The sequence below is a fragment of the Lepisma saccharinum genome, chromosome 10, assembly GCF_977018435.1.
Source record: "Lepisma saccharinum chromosome 10, izLepSacc3.1, whole genome shotgun sequence".
NCBI classification, from domain to species: domain Eukaryota; kingdom Metazoa; phylum Arthropoda; class Insecta; order Zygentoma; family Lepismatidae; genus Lepisma; species Lepisma saccharinum.
Window position 1 is genome coordinate 87,692,907 of NC_139238.1, and position 19,264 is coordinate 87,712,170.

Below are 19,264 nucleotides of genomic sequence, written 5' to 3' on the forward strand. Positions count from 1 at the left end.
GATATCAGATGATTTTCTATCCGGATTTTGGATATCGGATAGTTTCATTTACACTCTGTCCCGGAAATCTATGGAGTAAGCGAACTAAAATAAGTCTCTGGGCAAGTAGTGACTCAAGAGGTGCTCGACCAATGAACGCGTGAGAGGAGAATGTGGGTGCATGGAGGAGAAAGCGCGGCTGCCGTTTGCAGCAGCGTGTACTGCTTCGCTTTCTCCTCTTCTCTACGTTTATGTGCGGCCTTTGGGACTCGAAACCAAGAACTTCGGTGATGGTATCGAAAGTTGACCACTTAACGTACTCGGGCATATAGCCGGCTAGTAAATTAAATAGGAAAATACATTTTATGCAAAAAGAAAAAAAAATAAGGAAAGCAAGAAAGTAAATTATAAATTACTTTATTTTCCTAAATAAATGTACAAAGCTGAGCTGTTACAACTCAAGGGTGTGGGGGCAGACCAACGACATCCAGTACTTGATCCAAATATTGAGTAAATTGTAGATGGATTTCCGTAGAACCTTCTAGGAGAGCCATGGGAACAGCAGCGCCAATGCCATCAGACACCTCTGGATGGATATCGTCCTCCCATGAAATCTCGTAACTGTCCAAGCTGCCAAAGAAAGATAAAATTCATTTGAATTTGTTTTTACACTAATGACTTACCCCACCTGGTTACCAGATCATAGTCTTCAGCACCGTCCAGTTCCCTGCACTTTTTGACTCTCTGCGCACTCGGGCGTCTTGGTTTCATGGTGCAACACCGACTCGTCTACTTCGTTGATTTGGTGTCAAGTAGTGTATTTGGTGTCCGCAACGTTTGGACTACGTTCTGGAGCGGTGTAGTGTTCGGTGTATGATCACGTGGTGAGGGCTAACTAATCAAATGAACGTTTAAAGCAGCAGACAGGCATTTGTTGAATCTTCTGAACTTGAACACCGCTTTTCGTCTACTTATGGTGTTTACGTAATTTCCTTGCACCAGCCCGACCCCGGGATACATCTGCACTACACCTGCTGTCAAAAAGAGCAGCAAACTATGAGACGGGGCTTTCGACTCCTACCTCGCCACTGAATGTTCCGGGTTCGAGTCCCTTCGTGTGTTTTCGTTTCTATTCATCTAATCGCTATTCATGGTCACCGTTGCAATCGGTCTAAAGATGCAGACGTAAAATTATTCGATTTAATTTTATTTGTTATCAACAATACTAAATTAGAGTTGTTCAAGAATATAACCATTCGTAGACACAAATATAGGTTTTTAGTCAATTGTTTCGTTTGTTTGGCAACTCTCCTTGAATGACCTTATTTAATCCGTTTTGTGTAGTTAGTAGTAAAAGTGATTTGGAACCAGCAAATAATAAATTGCTAAGGAAATATTTTTTCCTCACTCCCCTCCCCCCCCCATGCACATATTGCAGCATGGTGCCGAGGTGTAAACATTTTTACATATTTTTATGTCTTAATCTTCCTGGCATAAATATAGATACACATGTCAAGTTTCTCTTTTCGCTAGAATGGGAGAAGATTGTTATTTATAATAACACGTATTATTATGCATGGTGAACTGGCAGCTATGGTCAATTCTAATAGTCTGTGCATAGCAACTATTATGCACCTTCTATTTTATGTATTATTTAAGTATTAAGATGTAAATTCACCTTGTTATCAGTTAAAATATAGGTTTTGAAGTTCCAGTCTTGACATGTGTATTTATGTTTATGTCAGAAAGATTAAAAAATAACACATATGAAAATATATATACATGTTGGATTTTATATTATTTTAAGGAAAATTTCCCCTCCCCTTCACTGGGCTCTCCTGCTTGAGTCTAGTCAGCTGGCACCCCAGTCACACCTATAGGAATTTTACTTTTTTTTTACTTACTCAAACACAAAGAAAAGGGATTCAAATTCTATCCAGTGATTGATGACGTAGTCAGTGAGAAAACCCATCTGGGTGAGATTGGTGCTGACTGAAGCCTCGATGTTGCCTTCGAACTTGTAGCCACCATTGTTTCGAACGGAGAAATGGTACGATACCTGAAATAAGTTGACATACAGCAATTATTATGCAACAATTCAAGGCGTACAATCTCTTCCTAACAGAAGATGAAAATATATAATACAATTTAACCAAAAAAGTTCTTGCCGTTCTAGGGCAGTGATAAACAAAGAGCAATACAGTGGACGGTACGTACCTTTATGTTTCGAAGTAATCTCAATCAGCATCCAACACCTTTTGCCAACGTTCCTCCAGCTGCACAATACCCTGGTGATAAAACTCGGCGGGCGTGGATACAAAGAAGTCCGTGAGTGCGTTCCGCAGGTCTCCCTCATTTGCGAAGGATCTCCGACGGAGGTGGTTGTCGAGGGAATGAAACAGGTGGTAATCTGTTGGTGCAAGGTCCGGTGAATATGGTGGAAGGCACAGTGTCTCCCAGCCAAGTTGCTGAAGTGTCTCCCGGGTCCTCTTTGTCACATGTGGCTTGGCATTGTCGTTCAGGAACAGCACACCCTTGCGATTCACCAATGCCGGCTCCTTCTGCCGCAATGCACGGTGCACCCTTTGCAACTGCTGAGATTAGAGGTCAGCAGTGATGGTCTGACCAGGTGGAAGGAGCTCGTAATGCACCACTTGCCGACAATTCCACCATACAGAGAGCATAACCTTTCGTGTGTGCAGAGGTGGTCTTGAGGTGTGTGGAACAGGGTCACGTGGCGACAACCAATGTCTGGTACGCTTGGGAGTGTCATAGAGGACCCACTTTTCGTCACCAGTGAGCAAGCGATCAAATATGGGTGTGTTCAGGTGCCGAGTTAGCAAAGGCAAACAGGCTGTCACTCGTTGTTCCTTGTTGGCTGCCGACAATGTGTGAGGTACCCACTTGCTTAACTTGTATGCCTTCCCTATCCCATGGAGGTGCAGTCTGACTGTTTCAGCGGAAACATGAAACATTTCTGCAAGTTCATCACACGTGAGACCACTGTCCTCCTCGATGGCTCCTTTCAGGGCCTCGTCATCAAGCACATGTGGTCGTCCACTGTGAGGTTCATCCGAAAGGCTCACATCTCCCGAACGGAATTTCTGGAACGAATGCCTGGCAGTGCGTTCGTTCACGGCATTCTCCCCAAATGCCTGGCGAATGCGGCGACTTGATGCGGCAGCTGACAGACCCACTTTAAAGTCATACAACAAACACACGCGAACAAGCTGCTTCGATCCCTACATTTCTCTTCGACACTGGACGAGCTATGACTGATGTGTGCGCAACGTGCCTGTATTACTGACAGTCGATGGTCAGAATAACTCCCGATCGCTTGGCACGTGCGTCATTTCGTTTCCTCTCTGTGAGCGTATGGTTAATGGGACGTCAAAAACAGCAAGAACTTTTTTGGTTACTTTGTATATTACATGATCTCTAGATCTTAAATTTTACTGCAAAGGCATTTTAAATGTATGCAAATTTCTTAATGCAACGTTTACTAAACGCACGACCATGAAATTAGGCGGGTGGCAGAAGTTCGCGCTGTTGCCACGTCGGAGCACAGCACCATGTGTTCGGAGGTTTAAGAGATGAAAGATCTCGTTGTAGAGTTGGTCTTTGTAATCCATGTGATACAAACTGACAGTATTTGCTCGAAAGTTCAGGGATGACACAAAAGTACCCCGGGGAGAGAGAGGTCGGTCTGACGCTCGAACTAGGCAACGCAGTCCGGTTGACGTTGTCACACAGTGCGCGGGAACCAGCGACTTTTGTCCCGCTCTCGCTTTGCCTTTCCCAGCGCAATTCTGTCCAGTCGCCTATTTTCATGGCCGTGGGTATAATAGTAATAATATTAACAATTATACATTTATTGAACGAGTGTGTCTTAGCATATGCTGCTTTACTAACAATTGTCAAAAAACATGTTATACTTCTTACTGATCATTATTTTAATAATGTATATTTCCGAGAAGTTCAAGAAATAGGCTATCGTCGGCAATATTTGTAAAAGCAGAGTCGTGAAAAGAACATGTACGTATGTATTTATATGTTACGTCGTTATATATATATATATATATATATATATATATATATATATATATATATATTTAATAAAGTGGATTGAAAAAGGCCAGAGTGAACATGGTTGCGAAATTTCTTAGCTATTGTCCGAATGCTCTGCTAGGTGATTAAAATTTTCAAGGATGGGAGGAAGGTGTTTAATTTCCGGAAGGGATTTTTGCCTCTGGGCCACGCCTTGAATTCATCATTGTTCAGACACATGTTTAAACTGTATTTCGAGTACCAATTATGTAATCTGAGCCCAAAAGTGATGGAAATAAACACAAACTAACCTGTGTGGGGTCAAATGCTATCCCGAATTGCAAAAACGATGCGTCGTTCACTTCGTCGTATGAGATTAAGGCGTCCCCAACTCTCGACGTGTTGGCCAATCCGCTGAATACTCCTTCGGTCAGCAGGAAATCAATGATGTATTCCGTTCCATTAAGCTGAGGAAAAAGTAGATTTAACATTAATTATATTTGATTGATTAAGTTGGTGTTTTAGTCCACTTTATGGACAGTAAGGCTAATCAGGACTGGATCTACAGTTTAAAGTGCGATCCGATCCAAACCACTATGTGCCTCCACCGGGTATCGAACCGGGGACCCCTTATTTACAAGGCGACGACGCTAGCATTGCGCCATCCGGAAGGCTTCAATTACATTTCACTTTATACAGAGTGGCACATATTTTAGCTACCAATGTCAGTTGGCAATACTGACAGGTCCATATGAGCAGGAATCTCCCATGCTTACGGCTCAACTAAGATAAGAAAAACCGCTGCAAAATCAAGACCCTGCTTCCCCTTCGCTCAAGTGGCCCCGTGTTGTCATATTTATAAGTCCCCCACCTTCCTGCTGTCGCTGTGTGGGTTTTCCCCTTCGTGATACAAAGGTAAAGACCATGTGTTGAAGAACACTGCACACTTTGGCAACGCAGGGGAAATAACAGCGGATTGCTTTGCTCAGGCTCCAACCGCTCACTTCGCTCGCCAACTAACATTGGTATTACATTAGTCAAATGAAAGCCTTAAAAGTCCCACAAAACTTACAGGACAAACTGCTCAAATTTACATGAGGTATCAACTGTTATTTATGAGACAATCTCATGGCTGCAACACAATCAAGTGAGCTTCAGAACGCCATTTTTGTCATTTTAAATATGGCGCCTCGCACTTGCGCCAGTGAAGAGGAGTGGTTTCTTACCCTCTGTCAGCTTACAACTTACAGAAATTTCTCGGCAATATCTCTGTGCATGCTTACCAACCAGCAAGATTACTAATTGAGGAGAAACTTCGACAATGGCCTCAGTTCGCATGCAGATGGGTGGAAAGGCGGGGAGGGGTAGAGTGGAGCAGATGGAGGGGAAGGTGTGCGAAGTCTTTTGGCCGAAGGTTCTATTATTTTTACTCACTCTTCACACAGGATTGTCATTTAATGGTCATGGAAGATCGATGTTTGCTTTTTCAATTCCAAATCCTCTTACTGCGAAAGTGAATTACCTAAGAAGGTAATTTGAAGTAAGTGTTTCTTTACATTTAGCAAAACAAACTTTTTTACTACAGTAATCACTTGCTTGAAAATGTTGAAGGAGTTGATAAGATTATGCTTACGTCAGCTACGAAATGACCATAATCGTCAACCACTTGAACGCTGTCTCCGTTTTCGTTGAATATCCGTGAGAACTCTGCCAAGAAGTCATCCACATATGCGTTGTAATCAGCAGCTCTCGACAATCGATGGATTCTGAAAACAAACAAGATTTTTTATCGTCTTTATTGCTCTCTTTGTGTTTCACTATTCTCCGTCGTTTTCTACCACTTCTGGGTAATAAGGCGAGTGTTGATTAGGCGAAATTGACGGATAGTCACACCTGAGTGAATCCCACATGCTGTTTATACCTTTTCGAAACAGACAGTTCGCTTGTGCCCCCCTTACCTAAGCACTTAATATACACAAACTGTAAGGGATGATCCTTTCTCCTGACACCAAAATGTCAACCTCACTTCCACGCGGTACACCCTGGACTGCACTTTGTGGTCTGGATTCACAGCCAGTGCAATCCTCTGTGGGGTTTACCGTATGTTGTGTCGTTCATACATGTTTTGTGACTGTCCTTTCAACTCATCTTACCACCATTCATCCTCATCTTCGCGATTAGGCAAAAGTGGTAGAAAAGCGAAGTCATAGAAACTGAATCAATCAACGAATAATTAAGAATCATACTGGAAATTAAGGCGTACCAGTCAACAATATGAATTCCTTTTATGTGCTAAAGCTCCTAACAAACAACTCTGTACGTTTGCTAAAGTTATTCGTTTTACTGTTCTTAACATCTGAGCACACTTTGCAATTTCCATATCATTCTCTTGCTCTTGTTGTATTCATCTTGACTTTATTTCATTCAATACACACACACAAAGCATTCTCGACTTACCTCAGTTTTTCGCTTCCAAGATGGGGATTTTTGGTCGTGTGCCTCTTCGTGGCTTCAGCTGACACAAGAAGTGCAAGGGCCAAGAAAGCTAGGTATAGTTTCATGTTTACTTTGTCAGTAGAAAAACTGAAAGAAAATTTTCAAAACGTGCAATAAGTTATATTATTTCTTACTGCCAAGGTACAGTCACGGACGCTACAACTGAAAGTCAATTGAGTAGTTACAAGCCAGAAGTGTCGGTTACTGTACAGACTTATTTTAAAGTCTACTATATATATTGATAGAGTAATCGAAACTAGAAGTACAATTTAATGTGGGGTTAGAACTACTCAAATATTCCCACCAAAACATAAGTTTATACATATTAAACAATTTCACTACATTGTGGGTTAATGAATAAATTCTACCCCCACAACTTGACAACTTGCCTTGTTATTACACCCAATGTACGCAATGATTAAGTAAGTTTAGAAAATATTCTCGCATACTTAAAATGCGAAAAAGTTGTGTAATATCGATACTGGGTGGGACACAGTATGTCCCAGCACTATGACTAAGCCTTGTCCTTTCTCCCCCCCCCCTCCCCCGTTTTAGTATTCAATTGCCGCTACTGTTGAGACATAAATACATATAAACTGTAGCTTCAAACTTTGAGACCGAATTCGAAAGAAAAAAAAATATTGTATTCAAGAAGTCTTTGGTTCGGTTATTGCCGAGTTCAAATATTAGTCGTTATATTCGACTTTAAATTAGAGTTGCGACTAGCACATAGTTAATCTAACTCAAGACAATACCAAAATGACTGTTCATAATAAACTTAAATGCTAAAAGATAGAATCATAAGTATAATTATAAATTCAGTCAAAATCAACAACAAACAACACTTAATATAAGTCATACATTTGAATATTTACCAAATGTTGTTTCGAAAGATGAGGATTTCTGGGGTTAAATGATAGCAAATAACCGCCAGCCTTGCCTTTTAAATGAAAATTCCATCCCTTATCTCCGTGCTATACTGATTAGACATATCCGTTTGAATCACTCGTTTCTGGACGTTTGATAAAATCTACTGTATTTCTTTTGGGTTCATAGAATGTCTTATTGTTCTGAAGTTACGTAAATTAATTTATCATTGTTTCAAGATCACCTTTAGAGTTCTCTATAACACCTGTTGTATGAAGCAGTATTTTTTGTTATTTTGTTTATGTATTAGAAGAAATCCGTCTATGGTCTTATGAAAAGAGATAATGGGATGAGTATTATGAAAACAAATTCCGTACAAAATTAATTCTAGAAAGTCTGCTTCACAAACAGCGACTGTATCGATGTACTTTCTAGGAAAATATACCAATTTAAAAAATTACATTCATAGGCTCTGCAAATGAATTGAGGAGGTATTAGCTACAAAATATTACAAAAAATTAATAAAATCAATGCATTTTAACAAAGTAAGGCAGAGTTTACTTTTGCATAGCACTTACTGTCGGAGTAAAAATTATTGATACTCCATTTTGTACTCCAATTCAAAATTAACTAGTAGACTTACATAAAAACGAGTTACATCAAAATTGAGCTTATTCAATTCTGCGTTAATATATGCTAACCAATTTTTTTTTGGAGTATGACATATCGTCCTGAGAACAAGAAATTGACGGTTTTTTAAGTTTTGCAAAGGATCGCTCTCTTAGAAATTCTATAAATAAAAAGCGTGTGCTCCGATTGTGATGAAATTCTAGTGTGGTGCAGGCAGAAAGATTTTAAATACAATTCTTAATTTTCAGATTTTTAAAATTTGTCAACAAACCGTTCTTGTCAATGTTACGAAACAACTTTTCTTAGTATTGGGTAGTCCTACAAATACAATATTGGTATTGTTTTGAAGTTCTTTCATCTGTTTTAGAAACCCATTCTCATTGTCAATTCGCATTGCGGAACCTATTTTATAGAGATTTTTATTCAACGGAGTAAACATGTACGTGGAACTTGACAACACCGCAGCACTCACTGACTCGCAGAGACAGCCCGCTGTTTCCACGGTTTAACGGACATCGCTGTATGCGATGCCTAATTCAATAATACATTAAAAATAGAAATAATTGTTATGTACGCTGAAATGTTTATGTGGCATTGAACTTAAGTTGCCTGAAGAGACATATTTATATTTTATTACATATTACTAGCTAGCAGTTATCAAAACGGAAGATATTTAAATTAGTTCATAACTTTTATTTTTAAGTTTAAGTTAAGTTTTTAAGTTATTTTTAAGACTTAATCAGTCAAGGCGGACGCAGGATTTCTTTCTAGGGAGGCAGAGGTGGTAAAGTGAGGGAACGTGTAATAATGTGATCCTCCCAATTACGAAAATTTTCATAAAACATCCCCCACTAGATAATTTAATTAGGCATCCCTACACCCACTGCATTTTCTCCATGATTATCCGTGCAAGCATCCCCACACCTTTCCTCAAAGTTATTTTTTTCCAGACATCTCAGGAAACTGCGGGCGCCTTTCAAATCAGCGAAAATTGTTAGGAAAAAGTCAGAAAAAGTACGTTCAACGTTAAATTAAAGTAAATGAAATAAATCCAAATTGAACATGGTTGCCAAATTTCTTAGCTATTGTCCGAATGCTCTGCCAGGCTACTGAAATTATCGGGGTGACTCTTCTCTTTCCGGAATGGACCCTCCCGGACCACCCCTGAATGCATCACTGTATTGCCATCTACTGGTGGGCGTGCATGCCCACTGGGTGAATATTGAGCAAGTTTGGTACAAATGTTCCATTGCGTATAAATAATAACAGATTTGTAAACGTGGAAAAAAATAAGACTCTCACAATGCTGACCAAGGCAGAATTTATTGTCCAATTGACACACCATGAACGTGACGCTTCAACCTTACAGCAAGGTATTCTTCATCTTCACACTCTGAACCAAATTCAAAATCATTGATTTTGACAAATGATTATTTGACAATGACCTGGTCTTCTCCAGCTGGTAAAACTCATAATCAGATAGACCATATTCTCATTGATAAGAGAAGACATACTAGTATAATTGACGTTCGTACACATAGAGGTGCTGAATGTGCCAGTGACCATTATTTAGTAATTGCTAAATTAAGAGAAAGACTCGCAGTGATAAATCATAAGCAACAAAATCTAAAAGTTATAAAATTTGATACAGGAAAGTTTACTGATGAAAGAATTAAGAAAGATTACCAAATTAAACTGTCAAATAGATTTGATGTTTTGCAGGATTTAAATGATGATGAAAATATAAATGAAACAGACGTAAATAAGAATTGGGAGCACATACGTAATGCATTAGAATCAGTAGCTAAAGAAAGTATGGGATACCATAATCCAAGAAAAAGTAAGCCATGGTTTCATAATGAATCTCATAATCTAATGGAACTAAGAAATTTGGCTAGATTTAGGCGATGACCAAGCAAAATAATGAAAATATTGCATTTTATATATTTTAGAGAAGCAGTAAAAATAATAAGTCAGAATACTGGTATTTTTGTGCGAAATTAGCCAAGCGACAGCATGAAACAGCTCGAAATACTCAAGAGATTCTCTAATCTTAGCGCATCGAAACGAGGCCCCAGAACTACCTCTCGTGCCGAACCCTCCCGCCAAGTTTCCTATTGAAGGCAATGGTGTTCGTCGACACAGCTCATCGCAGAATGGTGCGAATCTCTCTGGTCTCTGCCGGTGCCGAGAACAACCGAACACTTCCGAACAGGCAGACAGGTCCAACGACCTGTACTTTCCCCCACTCTTGAAGGTCTGGGTCATAACAGACCCGTTTTTCAGCCCCCATTCCCATGTTTACAGCCACGGCAGGGTTTCTCTGGAGTCATCAAGATTCCTCTGAGTGTCCAGTGGCGTGCGCAAGGAGGGGTTGGTGAGGGTCATAATCCCTACTTGGCTCAATATTCTTTAAAAAAGAAAAAGGGAAGAAAGAAAGGGCAGGAAAAGATGGCAAAATGAGGACTTCAGGAATGACTACAAAAAAGTACACATAACCCCTTCCCCTTCAAAAATCCTGTGCACACCACTCGAATGTCTGCTATTTCCACTTGTTAAAAGGAAAAACACACATTGAACGATATGAATATGCTTTTGATTATCAAGACAACAATTGACGGTGAACCATAAAGGTTCTTCTTAACTTTAAACGATACAATTGAGGTGTTTGCATTTCAGTTTAAATCGTATTTAATAATTCTTGTCGTATCGGATAGAATTATGTGTCTTTTGTATAGTCGTAAGGTCTGTGGTATGAGCTTTTACATTGTTTTACATTGAATGGCAGTGACCTTGGCGTTTATCGCAGAGAAATATTGTGCCCCCCCCCCTCCCACCCCTCCCCCCCGGCTCTCCGTTGAAAGATCGACCCTGGCGTTTGGAAAATCTTCCGATGACTACGTAAAAATGTCACGCTTCGCCCGTGGTGGTTAAATAACTCTTATGATACAAATCTAAGCAATTATAATAGAATAAAGCGAGAAGTTATCCGCACATTTAGAAGTAAAAAAAGAGATTACTTGAAAAGTAAGATTAACGAAATTGAAACAAACAACACAAATAAAAATATCACAGATTTATATAAAGGTGTAAATTAATTTAGAAAAGGGTGGCAACCTAAAGTAAACTTGATAAAAAAAAAACGGCAATTTTTTGGCTGAAATTTTAAATAGATGGAAGAACTATAATGACCTTTTAAATGTTCATGTAGGAATTTAAATCAGAAGTAAATGAAGTACACACAGCAGAACCTTTAGTTCCAGAACCTAACTTGACTGAAGTTAAAGATGCTTTAAAATGCTAAAGAATAACAAAGCACCTGGCATTAATTTAATACCAGCTGAGTTATTTTAAATATGGTGGGAATTCGTTAATATGTCAAATTCATAAATTAATTTGTTTAATATGGAATAAAGAAGAAATCCATCAACAGTGGAAAGAATCTATAATTGTTCCTGTGTTTAAAAAGGTGATAAAATGAACTATAATAATTACCGTGAAATATCTCTACTCTCAACAACATATAAAATATTATCAAACATTCTTTTAACAAGATTAACCCCATATGCTAATGAAATTATAGGTGATTATCAATGTGGATTTAAACGTAACAGATCAACTACAGATCAAATTTTTCACATCAGACAGACACTTGAAAAAAAGTGGGAATATAATCAAAATGTCCATCAGCTATTCATTGATTTCAAAAAAGCATATCATTTGGTCAAAGGAGATAAATTATATAATATATTAGTAGAGTTTGGAATACCTAAGAAGCTTGTTAGGATGATAAAAATATGCACCAGTGAAACAGAAAGTAAAATTCGTGTGGGTATTAATATGTCTGACTAATTTACAATTCATGATGGGTTAAAACAAGGAGATGCATTATCTCCATTGCTGTTTAATTTTCCCTTAGAATATGCTGTTAAGAAGGTAAAAGAAACTAACGAAGGACTAAAATTAAATGGTGTGACTCAGTTGTCAGCATATGCAGATGATGTAGACTTATTGGGGGATGATGTAAATACAGTTAAGAATAATGCTCAAATATTTTTCAAAACTGCTAAAGAGATAGGTTTGGAAGTTAACAAAGAGAAAACGAAATATATGCTTACAGGCCGAAACCAAGTGTTAGGTAATAATCAAAATCTAATTATTGGTAACAACTCGTTTAAACCAGTTTTCATATTCAAATACTTAGGAGTAATACTAACAAATGAAAATGATATTAAAGAAGAAAAAAAGTATTCTTAATTCAGGAAATGCATGTTACTACTCTCTTCATAAACTTTTGTCTTCTCGTTTAATATCTAAGAAACTAAAAGTTAAAATATACAAAACAGTATTTTTGCCTGTAGTATTATATGGGTGTGAAACTTGGTCCCTCACATTGAAAGAGGAACATAAATTGAGAGTATTTGAAAATAAGATCCTTAGGGAAATATTTGGACCTAAAAGGGATGAGGAGACAGGTGAGTGGAGAAGGTTACATAATTTAGAACTACATAATTTGTATTGGTGTCCAGATATTATTAGAATAATTAAATCAAGAAGACTTAGGTGGGCAGGCCATGTGGCACGAATGGGAGAGGAAAGAGGAGTTTACAGGATTCTTGTTGGGAAACCTGATGGTAAGAGACCTGTGGGAAGGCCAAAACGAAGATGGAGGGACAACGTTGAGATGGACCTAAAGGAAATTGGTAGGGATGGAAAATAGTATATACAGGGTGTCCCAGAAATTGGAGGCATAACTTCAGGAGCGTGTTCCTTACATGTAAACAATGAAAAAAGTTTATACGAAAATGGTACAAACGACGGGCCTCTACAACATTGTCATCTGCCAAACCATACATGAAGTGCATATCTGCTCGTTCCTGATTGGTGTACATGGTCTCAACAAGGCCCACTCAGCATGTACCACTCATGAAACAGCTGGTTGTGTTACAGGAAACCAGCTGTGGAAGATAGACAAATTCCAGTGAGCATATGTTATGACAGCCTATAACTCGGAAACCAAACATTTCCGGACCTATGTTCATATAAACTTTTTTAATTGTTTACATGTAAGGAAGACGCTCCTGAAGTTATGCCACCTAATTTTGGGACACCATGTAGATCTTGCTCAGGATAGGGACAGATGGAAGGCCTGTGTTGCTGCAGCTTAAGGCAGCCTTCATGTTTAAGAAGGCTGGAAAGTTAGTTAGTTAGTTAGTTAGTTAGATTATTTGACAATAAATTCTGCATTAGTCAGCATTTTGAGTGTTTTATTAAACATGGAAACAAGGCTTAAGAACATCGTTTCTCAACCTATGGGGCGGGACCCACTGCTGAATCGCGAAGTCGGGCTCGAAAAATTATTTACTGTGTGTTAAGAACCTATTACATTTAAATTGCTAAGATATATTGTTTTAACAATTTAAATTCTACCCATGTTGACGTAGTCTAAACTCAACATTTCTGTTATTCGCGCTCCATCATTGGTTTTTATCGGCATCTCTCTGATGTTTTACTCAAGGGAATCCTATATCTGTCGTTTTCGTTTCGGTCGCAGCAATGAATTCTGAAGAGGTGAGTATCCTGAACTTTCGGATGGGGCATTCAAGTTGCTCATGCCATTCTCAACATCATATTTGTGTGAAACGGATTTTTATCTCCGATTCAAGTGAAAAGCAAGTACAGAAATAGACTTGACACGCGCACTCAGATTTACACGTACGTTAACCAGAATTGAACCCAACACAGCCCAGCTTATGCAGAAAAGGCAGCCCCAACCGGAAAAAAAAAGAAATCAGCAATTGTGTTTACTTGCATGTTAGACTAGAGTAAATTAGTATTTTAAATTACATATTTAATTTTCTAGAATGAAGTCTGTGTAATTTGTTTAATCGATCGTAAAAGAGGGCTTCTTAACGTACTCGATGTTAGTAAAATTATGATTATAAACTGGGTGCACACCCCTACAAGTAATTGTGCTGGCGCCCATGCATGTGTGTCCCATGATGTGTAATATCCTTCAAGGTGGGTCACGGACTGAAAAAGGTTGAGAACCACTGGTTAATAGCGTTATCGTTGGAAAAAGACTTGAACGGTTGTAAAAATATACGTCGCACTCGTTCGTCCAGTACTGGAATACTGCAGTCCCATATGGAATATACAGTACAAAACATGGCAATAGGAAGTGGAGAGCGTCCAAAGGCAGTTCACAGAAATGGCTGTGCTTCAAGATGAACATTGAATATAACAAAAAGAACTATACATCTCTATGAAAGCATTTCGGTCTGGAAACTTTGTTCAACAGAAGAGTCGTCAGTGATGTCATTTTTTTACAGAAACTGATTAATCACGGCCGTGAGTGTTCTGCACTGTTAGAAAGTATAAACTTTAATGTAGGCCGACACAGTGCAAGAAACCGAAAATTATTCTACACGGAGAGGTCAAGGGTCAACACGCACCTGCAGTGTGCATGCACGACACGGTGAATGAACTATTAAAAACTGTAGACTTCGACATGTTCACAGACTCACGTAGTGTGCTGAAATGTATCCTGTGCTGAACAAATAAATAAATAAATAATTCGACGGAAGCCATTTTCTATCATTTCGCTTCTAGCGCATGACGAACCTGCATGCGGAGCAGCAGTGAGGTAGGCCAACATAAGCTCCTTGCATGTCTCTTTCTATCATACCTAGGTATAGTAGAGTCACGATGTTTCACACACTCAAAAACAAAACCTTCGCTGTGTTGGAGGCGGCAATGCACTACGTAGAACAACAGCCAGAGGCAACATCTTCCGACAATGCGTTATTCAAAGGATGTCGTAGCATTTCTTCTCGGAAAGGACGCAAAGACCTGAAGCAGAAAACACTTGAACATTTGTTTGTATTTTTACATTGTATGTAGCGTCACTTTCCTGCAGCTTTTGCTAGTCGCGACGATAAGTGATGATGAAATTGATGAAGTAATACAAAGAACGCCCACGGCAAAGCTCGTGAGAGTGAGCTCTGTTAACCACTCCACCACGGATGTCGACTGTTTATAGTTTTTTTTTTAAATGGTTAATTTTACATCGCTTCTCCGTCACTTTTTGTTCATCGTTACGATGAGGATGCGTGATGATATGATGAAATTGATGAAAGAAAACTCACTAAGAACACTCATTCCCAGGCTGCGATTCGAACCTGCGACATCTGGCCTCGTAGCGCGCCCCATAAACTATAAGTTCAATATCGTTTAACTATTTTTTCTAACTTAGTTATTACCACTGTGCTGAGCAATGTAAGGTAAGTCCAATATTCATAACGATACTGAATATCTCATTTTTCGCATACCTTAGTTTTTGTTATATTGTTTTCTTTCGCGTATTCCGATTTTTCCTCTATTACTCAGTACAAGTGGACGCGGTGGCTCAGTCGGTAACGCGTCTGACTACCATGCTAAAGGTCCCGGGTTCGATCCCCGGCCGGTTCAAATCCGGGAACTTTTCTAACGGTGGAAGCGGCCCCGGCGCCTACCCAGCGTCGAATGACATGGGTACCTGGGGGAAACCCTGGGGGGTAAAGGCGGTCAGGGGCGTGATGCTGATCACATCACCCCCACTCACGACCGGATCAAGAAAGTGTGGGGCGTTACCCCCACACCCCCTATACGCCTTCATGGCGTGGTGCTATGCACAGGGGAACACTTTACCTTTTTTTTACTCAGTACAGCTCTTTTCTTTTTGTTTTCTTTATCTTTTCCTTTCATTTCTTTTTTTCGTAATTCGGGTTAGGCTTGGTCCCGTTCCACCAACTGATGTGGCAGATCGTCCAACCAGTTATGGGGTGACGTGTGGTCAGCACGACGAACCTCCAGTCGTTGTTGTAGGATTCCATGACCAATTACGATACTCATTCGTAGTTCCCCGATTTCCTCACGATGGTGGATGGCCACCGGTGCCATACACTGCCCGAGATCTCAAGAGAAAAGTTGTTAAGCGTCCCTCAGGAGACTCGAACCAGCGAGCGTCCCGTAGCCCGAACCAAAAGCATGAGGCTTTAGGCCGCACTGCACGCGAACATCATTTAAACTTACCATGCTTATTCATTATAGGAATGTTTATACATTAGTACGTTTTCGGTTGTTCTGAAATAATGGAATGGAAAAGCTAACCATGCGTTTAATAATATACACAATTTGTATTACAATATAACTGCAACAAATGACGTCCATTTTTGTCCGTGGGTTGATCACTGCCTATTAACTCATTTCAATGCACTTTGAATACTTTATGATCGCGTTAATCAATGCTTGTATGGTATTTCAGGAAGTCCCAGAGCTGCAGTGGCGGAGAAGGTGCCGTCGTCCAGGGCTTCGTGCATGCTGAGCCACCCTGTGTCCCAGAGGGAGTAGACCAAAGTAAGTATATAATATAGTTGAGAAAGTAGCGCAGTCTTCCCTCCCGAAGCTGAAAAAAGAGGGTCGTGGGCGTTCCCAACCCTGACGTCACTCACGGGACAGAACTGACGCTGTCACAGACCTTTCCGCTTGTTATAGGATCTGCATTTGTGTGAGGGAACGTGAAAGTGCCTTGTGTTTTCTTTTTCTGTAGCTCTTGTGTGATAGTGGAGAATTTTTTTCAACAACAATAACATTTCAGGAAAATGCCGCGCAATTGTGCTGTTGCTTTGTGCCCGAACAACGCAACAAATACAGTAGGACAGGCACATATCCAAGCAAAAGTTTTCGGTTTAAACTAGATAAAATGAGGATTTTGGTTTCTTGTTGTGTGAAATAAGATAATGTGACGATAATTTAAGGAGAGAAATTATTATCAAGGCAAGACGGAGAATGTTCTGTAACCCTGTTATTGATAATAGCACGCATCCAAAGTGGGGTATAGGGGGCTTGACCCCCCCTCTCTCCAGGAAAATTTTCAGTTTACATTAGATAAAATTAGGCTTTCGGCTTCGTCAATAATATGACTGAGAATGTTCTATAACCCTGTTATTGTTACTAGCGCGTATCCAAGATGGGGATCAGGTGGCTCGAGTCCCCTCAGGTAATTTTTCAGTTTACACTACATAAAATTAGGTTTTTATCTTCTTGAATAATGTGACGATAATTTAAGGAGAGAAATACTTATGAAAGCAAGACGGAGAATTACCCTGTTGTTGATAATATTGCACGTAAACTTTACTTGAGCTTTCAGTGTTATCGCAGTGAACTTGAGCACTATGTAGAGACTTGTCAGTATTTGGAAACTGCACAACAATGGTAGCTCCACACGTAGGGCGATTCGTTGTAATTTCTAATCTCTGGAAGACGCGAGAGGGAATGTTCTTGAATAAGAGGAGTCGAACTACTGGCAATATCTATGAATCGTTTATCTGCGAAACATTCTAGAATATAATGAGAATAAGTGCGTTAATTAGAACCATTCCTAAATAGATATTACTTTGACAGGATTTTGGATCCAATGAGAAAAATTGCGTTGTTTCTGACTTCATTGCCTTTTAAGTGTTCAATTCAAGGACTTGTTCATGATTTATTTGATCGTGTACAAGGCGCTTTACTTCAGTCTCCAATACGAAATCAAAAACTTCTGGGGACTTGATTTAAAAAAATGTGTCCGAGATAACGAGTGGCGTTCCCATGATTTTCGGAAGGGAAAGTGGTTATGTATACTATTTTTGGTGGTCAGTCCTCATTTTGCCATCTTTTCCTGTCTTTGACGTTCAAATGGGGCTATGACCCCACCAACCCTCCCTTGGGCACATCACTGGAGATAAATAAGTAAGCATTTAACCATATTGGGAGACAAAACATTAGATGTGTTGGGATCGGAAGGGTTTTCACTGTGCATTAACTGTTTCGCGATCCAACTGTATTCTAGAAGACTTCCTTTGTTTCGTGCCGATATGAGAGACTGCGGGAGCTGTGACAGACAATTTTGCACACTTGCTGCAAACATGGGAGGACAAGACACATTAGTAGTGTTCAGGCTCGAATCAGAGAGAAATATTCGAGAACTGTCTGTGTCCAGTTCGCAGCCCACAGCTTGAATCTCGCGTTGTCGAGTGGATTGTCCATCTCGTGTATGTGTAACAGCTTCGTAAAAGCACTTCTGATACACAGATGGTTTGATCCTGATCAGAAGACATTGATAAACACACATACTGAGATGGTTCCTGCACACAAAGTTATAGCATGGAAACAGGAGTCGAGTGGTAAAAAATGTCCCGATTTCACGTTCTGATTAAAATGAGAGCCTTAAACAGTGACGATGATTTAGGGGATAGTTGCTACCCATTTTCTTGCCTCCACACTATGTCCTCTTAATGCTAAGCCTTGTCTATCAAGAGAAAGTAAACTTTCCTCGCAAACCCCCCAGTTTTAGAACCAAATTGCCACCACTGGCCTTAAACATACAATACTCCTTAAAAAATGGTGTTCACCCACCACGCCGAAAGGAATTCCTGGATACGTGCCTGGGTGTAAGCTATTTTTCGTTCCTAAAGGATCCGATTACGTGCAAGATGTGGGTTTCAAAGTGAAGAGATTTGATCCTGTTAACCCCAAAACAGCGACAGTGTGCTCATTGCATTTTCTGTATGCCGATTACGAACGGAACTTAAAAGCAGAACTGCTGAGTATTATTACCCGTAGACCGCAGCTTAATAGAAACGCTGTACCATGTTTAAATTTGCGTGGTTGTGTGGTGAATTGTAGTAGTGTTCAATAGCCAAATGGCATAATTGATCGGAGTTTACGTGCCAATAAACGTCAGATTCGAAAGCGAGCAGTGGACAGGCTTGAAGAGTTGTCTCCTCGCAAAGGAATTTGCATGGCACATAATTCAGAGACTTAGAGTACTGGAAATATACCCAATATACCCAATCTCCAACAAGATAGTGTGTTGGAAACTCTGAAAAAGAAATTAAAATGTGCTAAAAAAGTAACTTTTGGATTATAAACATGAAGTTGTAATATCTCGGCCCCAGTGATTTATCAAACAACTTCGCCCTAACACCCCACACAATGTTTTAAAAAGGACAACTTTGTGGTAATTTTGGCTATAAGTATAACTTTTCACCCCCATAAACACGAATTTACACCACTCAAATAGAAAATTCTGAACAAACCTCTCTGCTCCACCTCCGAGCCGGCTTTCGCTCTTTTTTTTCATTACATGTAATTCTATTGATAGTTAACTTTCAGCAACACAGTTTACTAGATATAGTCTGCTCTATACATATACATTTAT

At 39.6% G+C, this 19,264-nt stretch overlaps 1 protein-coding gene across 1 annotated transcript; it reads right to left on the reverse strand.

The window, feature by feature from the left end:
- Nucleotides 1-431: 431 nt before the first annotated feature.
- Nucleotides 432-6,604, reverse strand: LOC145994433 (uncharacterized). The gene is made up of 5 exons (XM_083130564.1): nucleotides 6,484-6,604; nucleotides 5,660-5,792; nucleotides 4,338-4,493; nucleotides 1,884-2,038; nucleotides 432-609 (listed from the first exon to the last, which is right to left on the reverse strand). Exons 1-5 carry the CDS (start codon nucleotides 6,585-6,587, stop codon nucleotides 438-440), a joined length of 720 nt encoding a protein of 239 aa, XP_082986690.1. The 5' UTR covers nucleotides 6,588-6,604; the 3' UTR covers nucleotides 432-437.
- Nucleotides 6,605-19,264: the final 12,660 nt, after the last annotated feature.